This window comes from Camelina sativa, chromosome 3, assembly GCF_030686135.1.
Source record: "Camelina sativa cultivar CO46 ecotype springtype chromosome 3, ASM3068613v1".
NCBI classification, from domain to species: domain Eukaryota; kingdom Viridiplantae; phylum Streptophyta; class Magnoliopsida; order Brassicales; family Brassicaceae; genus Camelina; species Camelina sativa.
This window is the reverse complement of record NC_141882.1, coordinates 14,871,886-14,881,004: the sequence shown is the minus strand read 5'-3', so window position 1 is coordinate 14,881,004 and position 9,119 is coordinate 14,871,886. Positions and strand designations below refer to the sequence as shown.

Here is a 9,119-nt window from a genome sequence, read left to right as displayed (position 1 = left end):
TGTTGTGACGCTAGAACCGGTGAACTTTCTGACGAAGAAACCTTCATCCCTGACGACCTCTACTTCTCCTCCGGTAACCCTTTGCCCCAGGTTTAATCTCCACTCTTATCTCGGAACCCTGGAAGATAGTTTCCCTTGGATAAACTATAAGTCATTCCTGACCTGGAAGAGCCTTAGTTCCGTGAGCTTTAAATTCATATCAAGGCCAAATCGGCTAGTATTAGTGTATTCTGCTTGGTCAAGTCGAGTTATACTCGGTAGCACATCCCTAATTACTTCGATTTTGCTTGAATCTCCATTGTGTCAAGGCCAGTTGAATAGCTTGGTTTGGAAGCTTGCATTGCTGTTCTTTGTTAGTGAATCTGAGCCAATCAGATTATCTCTGTTGCTTGCTTTTCCTGAACCCGTATCCTCCATACCACCAAGAGCTCAATTGTTCCAGACTCGTCTTGTAACTAGGTTTAGGCTGAAATCCACTCTCCCCCTACCTAGCCAATAGTTGTTTAGCTTAACGGTATCATTAGTCCGAAGACTGCTAGTGAACCTTAGCCAACCTCTTTTGCTACTTTGGTCTAAGAGTCTTTTGAGAACCTTGTTACTAGATCCATTTAAGGATGAACCTCTAGATGAAGGTTATAGACTGATGAAGATTGGCATTATGATCCCACCTCTTTTGAGTGGGGGTTACCTCTGCTCCATCAACCTCCTCTCCTTATCTCGCCTACCGTTTTTGTGCTTCAAACTACATTTTATCAACTTTTTGAAGATCCTTTAATCAAGTTTGGAAATTAGTGGCATTATGACCCATGCTCTAAGAACCAGTGGTTACCACAACCTCTCCAAGCTTCCATCTCCCAACTTCTGAATCGCAACCACCGCTGTTGGTACCGTTTCTCAGAGCAATCTCAACCCTGCTCAACCCCTCGTCAAAGCTCTATCTCCGATGAGACTCTCAGCTTTGCTCGTTTCATTGCCATCCAATCTTCTTTGCAAGACAGTGGCCACCCTCCTTTCCTTTGACTTGCTCAAGGAAATAGCATTGATATGCCTTGATCTTACAAGCTCCAAATTGCTAGCTAACTTTTGGTCCATAGCTCTCAAGCTCCTAATATCTCTTGCCCTTATCTATCTTTACTACTTTGTTGTCTTAAACTTTGAGGAATGCTTTGCTATGCCCTCTTCTCTACCTTGTAGGTTACTCTTTCTATAATGAATAATAACATCTGTTTGAACAAAAAAAAAATATATATACATGTCGTACGTTAAGATAGGAAACAATATTTATCAGAATGCTGTGAACGTCAACCGATTTTAATAATACAAAATATGATCAGATAAAGTTTAGTTATTAATTTGGACAATCATTTAACATTATATTCGTCCAAAAAGGAATACGTATAAATTATCTCTAACAACTTATAAACTAATGTTTTAAAATTCGGTCAAATAATCGATTTGTCTGCCAATTAATCTTGTACTAGTAAGGAGTAAGTGGACTCCAAAATAATCAATTAAAGGACCTTTGAACATTCTTTACTATTTTTTTTTCTTAACTCTTATTCAGAAACAAAAATATTTATCATATAAGTTTCAATTTGAGCATGTTTTATTAGATTGGTTTGGAATCGTCTAAAAGGTATTTTTCCCAATTTATATATATTGTTATGAATAAATTTTCAGTTTAAATAGAAAAATCTTGGGATCCTTTTGATCATTGAATCTCCCAACTAAACCAGTAAACCAGTCGATCATCTACTGATTGATAGATCTAAAAACCGAGTGGTGAATCATGTGGTTTGTTGATAGTCAGTTTATCGATTAATTTTTAGAATCGGATTGCTTGCTTAACACATGATGATGTAGAAATTTACTTATTTTGAAATTGAATAATTAAACGAATGTGATCGAATAATTGTGGTGAAAGTAAAACTATTTTCATCCATTTATGTTGCGTCGACTCGCGAATATAAGAACCAAAACACTAATAATCAGATAATGAAAATTACTTGGTTACAGAATTTACACGTATAAAATGCATATGTGCCATCATGTTGAAGTCTATGTTTTTGTCAGTGTTCAATTCGATGTTAATTTGTAATGATTTTGATATTTTCGTTTTTGGTCCACACGAGTGAAAATGGAAAATAAAAGCTGGAAAAATCGAAATCTTAGAAAAGGAAAAGAGAAGCCATGTCAATGTCAATGATAAAAGGTAACATTAACAAAACAAAATTCACTAGAGAACATGAAGCAAACAAAGAGAAAAAATAGAAAATGGCAAGCATGCTTGTGGTTAGTTAGGTTGTATTAGACGAAATTCTTTATTGTCGGTAGAAGTTATACATCTAGATCATGGTATTTATGTATTTAAATTTCATAATAAAGATCATATATATAAAGTCGCAGTTAATTTTTTCTGTAAATTTACAAGATGAGAAAAATAGTAAAAATTGCTAGAAATAAACCGAAATTATTTCAGACATGAAAATTCCTAATAATAAAAACAATATTCTGATTACAATATACCCTCCACATTAATATTGAAATTCATAGTCTTTTTAATCGATTTGTTAATGGTTACATCAAATATGGTGGAGAATTCAAATAAATTAGAAAGAACGTACGGTACCTATTTTCATACTACTGTAGTGGATTGACTTTAAACTACTTAATTTGAATTCCTCTTAATTAGTGCGAAATAAACACTTATGTGGATTGATTAATAAGGGGACATTTCTGTGATTACTTGATTAAGAGGACATTAAGAGAACACTTTTTCGGATTGATTAGTTTGTGATACAACTTAAATTTGTGGATTAACGACTTAACTGTCGTCCTTTTAGTATCGTAGTCATGACCTTTTTATACATTTGTATATTTTAGAATTTTAATTTTTACAAACAAGATAGAGATTCTTTACTATTAATAATATGATGTTAAGTAATGATGAAGAAAAAAGTAATGATGAAGAACTAGTAGTGTTGTAATTTGTATATTTTAGAATTTTATATTCTTACAAACAAGATAGAGATTCTTTACTATTAATAATATGATGTTAAGTAATGATGAAGAACTAGTAGTGTTGTAATTTATAACATCAGAAATGGTATATATGCCTTTGCCAAAAACTATAAATCATAATAATGGTATTTTATATGATATTTTCCAAATGAAAATATTAACTTCGAAAGTAAAAATAAAACAAGGTATATGTTACAAAATGCAACTAAATTTTGGTACATTTTTTTACAGATGTCCCTAATAAGTAGTAATGACTAAGCCATACTTATACAGTGACGGAGCTAGGAATTCAATTCATCAGGGTCAAAATATTATTTAAGAGGTCAATTGTGTTATTAATTTTTTTATAAAGGTCAATTCTGCTATTTTATCAGGGTCAATTTGATTTTTTTCCTAAAAATTCAACTAAATTTAAAATTTCACCAGGGTCAATTGACCCACATGCTTCTACCCTAGCTCCGCCCATGTACTTATACATAAAAACATTTATGCTTATTATATTTTATATTTTGAAAATTATTAGTTTTATTGATGGATTAATATCATTGAAAACTTACAACTAACTTAATATCTTTAAATAAATATATGTTCGTTTATCATAAATGATAAATATGATCACATTCACACAGGACTAAATCAGATATAAGAAATTATTAGAAGCTCCAAAAAAATCCCAATCCATGCGTACCTTTAATCTAAAATGTACCTTTAATCCAAAAAAAAATCCCAATCTATGACTATATTTGATAAGAGATATTTGGGATTTTCCTTTATGATAAAAATTTTGGAATCATAAATTGTATCTGTCACTACAAAAGTTTTTAAGTTTTGCATAAGAAACAAGAAAAATAGCCTCCGACTGACCCTCCGCCTCAGCCTCAGCCACAGCCCAAAGTTTTAAAAGCACATAAAGTATCCTTTCAGCCACGCAAACAAAAATTTTGGGAAAAAATTGCAAATATTAATTTCCGTATAATTAGACTTGTGCTTTTGAGCTTTTTATTTTTCGTCATCGTGCTTTTGAGTGCATTTTTTTTTTTAGAATTTATAAATTAAAAATAGGTATTGGGCATGTGAGTGTCCCACGTAAAATCAGGACCGTTGAAATCATCTTCCAAACTTCTATTTATTCTCATTCTTCTCTTCTCTACAACATCCAAGCTTGAACTTGCTTTCTGCTTCTTCCTTCTTCGTCCTTTGCTCTATATTTCTCTCATATCATTTAAAGAGAAGAAGAAAAAAACAACAACAAAAAAACACCAAAACTAAAGAGAGTTTCGTTATCACTATCTTCCCTAAACCTCCCCCATACATATAATCAAATATCATCAGAAATGTCTTGCCTAGAGATATATAACAAAGACGTAAGTTATTTTTAAGCTTAATTGTCCCTTTGATTATTTCTTTAGCTTTGATATAATTAAATGGGCATCTACTTTTCTTCCTCATAAGATTATGATTATGTAATTAAGTTTTTTGTTCCTTAGATATCAGCTGTGACCACAATAGGAATTTTGTGTTTTTTTAGTAACTAATAATTATGGTAAAACTTTAAAAAGTTTTTGGTGGCTCAGGATCAAAGGGCATGCTCAGTGAAATGGAGAGTCACGATCTTTATGCGCAAAATACATTTAGTTCAACATCTTTTCTTTTTTTTTTCTTTTTTTTTCTTCATATTAGCTTTTAATTAAGCTCTATAATATTGGCTATATTATAGCTCATATTCTTTTCTAACTCTTATAAGTATATATATTTGGTTGTACTGCAAATTTAAAGTCGAGAATAAATCCAAATAATCTTGAAAATTGTGTCTACAAAACGAATACGTGGCAATGCACAATAAAGTTAGAAAAAGAGAAGTAAAAAAAAACGTTTTTAGTCAAGTTCCAAAACACAAAAACTATTGAACGTAAGAATCTCTCTGTATCAAGAGGGACCAAAGTTGGTAGATACAAATAGAGCATATTATTAAACAGGTATAACAATTGACATGTGTGTAGAAATTAATCGAATCAAATGTAAATGAAAATGCAGACGATGAAGAAGAAAGAAGGAAATGAGGAAACAAGAGATGGGACTGTGGATTTCTATGGTCGTCCCTCTATTCGTTCTAACTCAGGCCAATGGGTTGCTGCCATCGTCATTCTTCGTATGTTTCCCTCTTCCCTATTCAAAAATTTACAATTTATTAAGCTATATAGATACCAAATATATCAGTTTCATTTTTCTTTTATTAAACTTAAAAAAAAAAAAAAAAGAAGATCAGTTTCAATTAGTTTTATCAAACATATTCCATCCGATGAGTGATACCTTAAAATATAGAATTTTCATATATTTGTTTTTGGTTCTGCATGTCCTTTTCTCAAAGATACCACATGCAAACTCATGGCATCCTTACATAGGTATATTCAGGGCCGGTCCCCATTTAATGGATTCGTATCACTATTATGTCTTAATACATTATTTGTATACTGAAACATACATGTTTGCATTATTTTGTAGCACACATGCATGTAAATATATAATATACATATTTGTACCGTATAATTATGTAGATATCCACCTGAAAAAAAACAAAAAAGTATAAAATCGATATCAATAAACATATTGACAAAAATAAAATAAAAATAGGGATACCGATATGATGTATATCTAAGAGTGTGTGGATTGATTGATATGCATGCTTATCTTTGAGGTATGTAATAAGTTATCAGAAACTAGGAAAGTGACAATAGAACCAACAAATTTATGTAGAATTAACTTCGAGTTGTACGTGAACGTGTCAAGACATATCCATGTGTTCGAACGTAGGCTGCATGTTTTGGTAAAAACCCCAACCACATGACATATATAACTTTTCTTTTAAATATTTTTGTAACCAGGTAGATCATAGATTGAAATTCATAGGAATCCCTGAATATTCTTGTCATTATTTATTTATGAATTATAGAGATCCCTATGTTTTAAAGAAAACAATACCAAGCTATGATGAAAATTAATTATTATATAAATTGAACATATGAGTACTTTTCAATCATTTTCTCCAAAAAAAAAAACTAAGAATTCGAACGCAACTAATATGATGTAAGAGATCTGAATGATTGAGTGTTTTTATCCATTATATGGATCTTGTTTGTCATTTTAGAATAACTGAAAATGAGAACATTCAGATTTGTAAGTGACTCTATATATGGAGAGAGATATTTAGGTTTTTTAAAGATACTTTGATGAAATTTAACCAAAAAAAGAAAAAGAGAAACTATTTTGAGGAAGACGACACTAATAATATTAAACATAAGTGCAAGGAAAGCATGTGTTAGTGGAATTACGCTGCCTTACACGTAATTACCCATTTCATTTTCTATGTCGTTAGCTAATGCCACGTGCACTTCTTCACATTTTTTCCTAACATTTTTATCTTATAATAAGTTGTGTTGATATTAAATTATACTTTTAGTATATTTCACAAAACATCTATTTTTATACATAAACACAAATTTAGAGATTTTAGTGGTCTTCTTTTCTTTTTCTTTTCCATTTTGCTTTTTGATTTAGTTAGTAGGATCCACGTAATACTTTTAATAAAAATTTCATAAGATTATTATTATTAGTTAACGATTTGTATTTCGCATATGGAATTCGATTAGCTAACATTTTAGTTATTTGTAATATCATATAAGTTTTGATTTCGTTAGAAGGTGGGACAATAATGAAGTAGTCATTAAATACAATCCAACCAAAGAAGTGTTAACGTCATCTTGACGAACACGGAACTTAGTTTCAATTATTAAACAATCATTCAATGTCATTCATTCATCTACCTATTCCGGTTTCTTTCAAATCAAATAGTAATATATAGTTTGGTTCAATTGCTAAACCAATTTCTAATATAATTTTTCCGGTTTAATAGTGAACCAGGGGTTGGCGACACTAGCATTCTTTGGAGTTGGAGTGAATCTGGTGCTGTTCCTAACGCGCGTTTTGCAACAAAACAACGCAGACGCAGCTAACAATGTTAGCAAATGGACAGGAACCGTTTATATCTTCTCATTGGTCGGAGCGTTTCTTAGCGATTCCTACTGGGGTCGTTACAAGACTTGTGCTATCTTCCAAGTCATTTTTGTTATTGTAAGTTAATAGCAACAACCAAAATAAGATTCATCCAATGTTAAAACGTTCTACGCTGATTCTAACGCTTTCTTTTTATGTGAAACCTCAGGGACTTGCATCGCTATCGCTATCATCGTACATGTTCTTGATCAGACCAATAGGTTGCGGGGACGAAGTCACACCTTGTGGTTCGCATTCCATGATGGAGATCACAATGTTCTACTTCTCCATCTACTTGATCGCATTGGGATATGGCGGTTACCAACCAAACATTGCAACTCTTGGAGCGGATCAGTTCGATGAGGAGCATCCTAAAGAAGGGTACTCAAAGATCGCCTTCTTCAGCTACTTCTACCTTGCTTTGAACCTCGGTTCACTCTTTTCAAACACCATCTTGGGATATTTTGAAGACGAGGGAATGTGGGCGCTCGGGTTTTGGGCGTCCACTGGCTCTGCTGTCATTGCTTTGATTCTTTTCCTCGTTGGAACACCGAGATACCGATATTTCAAGCCCACGGGTAATCCTCTTTCGAGGTTTTGCCAAGTTTTGGTCGCTGCAACGAAGAAATCATCGGTGGAGGCGCCATTACGAGGGAGAGAGGAGATGTATGATGAAGACAGCCAAGGGAAAAATGCTTCTGAAAATACAGGGAGGAGGATAATGCATTCTGATGAATTCAAGTAAGTTGCCAAGAAACCACATTTTCACCATATATGTCAATGCCATGGAAGTGTTCTAACATGTTTCTTTTGGAATTTCAGATTCTTGGACAAAGCAGCTTACATCACTGCAAGAGATCTAGATGACAAGAAACAAGACGCAGTGAACCCATGGAGGCTATGTCCAGTGACACAAGTGGAGGAAGTCAAGTGCATTCTTAGATTGATGCCAATTTGGCTATGCACTATTATCTACTCAGTCGTCTTCACCCAAATGGCATCTCTCTTTGTGGAGCAAGGCGCTGCGATGAATACCAATATCTCGGATTTCAAAATCCCTCCCGCAAGTATGTCTAGCTTTGACATCCTTAGCGTCGCTCTGTTCATATTCCTATACAGAAGAGTTCTCGAGCCAGTCGCCAACAGATTCAAGAAGAATGGATCAAAGGGAATCACCGAGCTTCACAGGATGGGAATCGGGCTTGTGATTGCTGTCATCGCTATGGTTGCTGCTGGAGTTGTGGAATGTTATAGGCTTAAGTATGCAGACAAGAGTTGCACTCACTGTGATGGCTCAAGCTCCTTAAGCATCTTCTGGCAGGTAATGATCACAAACATGAAAACCCACTTCGGTCCTTAGATAAACAACTTACAGAAGAAACTTTTGAGTCCTGACAATCTTTTCTTCTTTGCAGGCTCCACAATACTCGCTCATAGGGGCATCAGAAGTGTTCATGTACGTAGGTCAGCTTGAGTTCTTCAACGCGCAGACACCAGACGGACTAAAGAGCTTCGGGAGTGCTCTATGTATGATGTCAATGTCAATGGGGAACTTTGTGAGTAGCTTGTTGGTGACAATGGTGGTGAAGATCTCTACAGAGGATCACATGCCTGGTTGGATTCCAAGGAACCTCAACAAAGGTCACTTGGACAGATTCTACTTCCTCTTGGCTGCATTAACCAGCATTGACCTGGTAGTATACATTGCATGTGCGAAGTGGTACAAATCTATACAACTAGAAGGAAAAAATGAGATGCAAGACATGAGTGATGATGATGAAGATGACTCTGAGAGTGAAGAGGAACGAGAGAAGGATTCTAAAGTCTAACAAATGTGTGGTTTTGTTTTTTCAGTTTTTCCGGTGATGTGTAAAACAACAAACTGATTCATAATAAAAAAGGCTAAATCGGATTAGTCTCTTTTTCGTCGAAAAATCTACTTCTTTAAAATCCTAAGCCATAAAGACTTAACTGTCATGGATTATGTGGATTACTCTTACCAGTAAGTAATAAGATGAGCGAGACAGAAATCTTCCATGACATGTACT

General features: G+C 33.8%; 1 protein-coding gene across 3 annotated transcripts; it reads left to right on the top strand.

Annotated features, from left to right (window-relative positions):
• Positions 1-4,046: 4,046 nt before the first annotated feature.
• Positions 4,047-9,006, top strand: LOC104777277 (protein NRT1/ PTR FAMILY 7.3). Of its 3 annotated transcripts, none has more exons than XM_010501492.3 (6): positions 4,047-4,385; positions 5,056-5,170; positions 6,932-7,149; positions 7,241-7,812; positions 7,894-8,392; positions 8,487-9,006. In XM_010501492.3, the coding sequence occupies exons 1-6, from the start codon at positions 4,356-4,358 to the stop codon at positions 8,898-8,900; spliced, it is 1,848 nt and encodes a 615-aa protein (XP_010499794.2). In that variant the 5' UTR covers positions 4,047-4,355; the 3' UTR covers positions 8,901-9,006. The 3 variants fall into 3 exon arrangements, with proteins under 3 accessions (XP_010499794.2, XP_087361068.1, XP_087361067.1); XM_087504942.1 differs by having other exon boundaries at positions 4,156-4,385; positions 4,596-5,170; XM_087504941.1 differs by having other exon boundaries at positions 4,176-4,385; positions 4,581-5,170.
• The last annotated feature ends 113 nt before the right edge of the window (positions 9,007-9,119 follow it).

Coding starts and splice junctions, on each gene's coding strand:
- LOC104777277 (XM_010501492.3), top strand. CDS start 4,356: ATGTCTTGCCTAGAGATATATAACAAAGAC. Junction 4,386..5,055: donor TAGAGATATATAACAAAGAC/GTAAGTTATTTT, acceptor ATGAAAATGCAG/ACGATGAAGAAGAAAGAAGG. Junction 8,393..8,486: donor CCTTAAGCATCTTCTGGCAG/GTAATGATCACA, acceptor TCTTCTTTGCAG/GCTCCACAATACTCGCTCAT.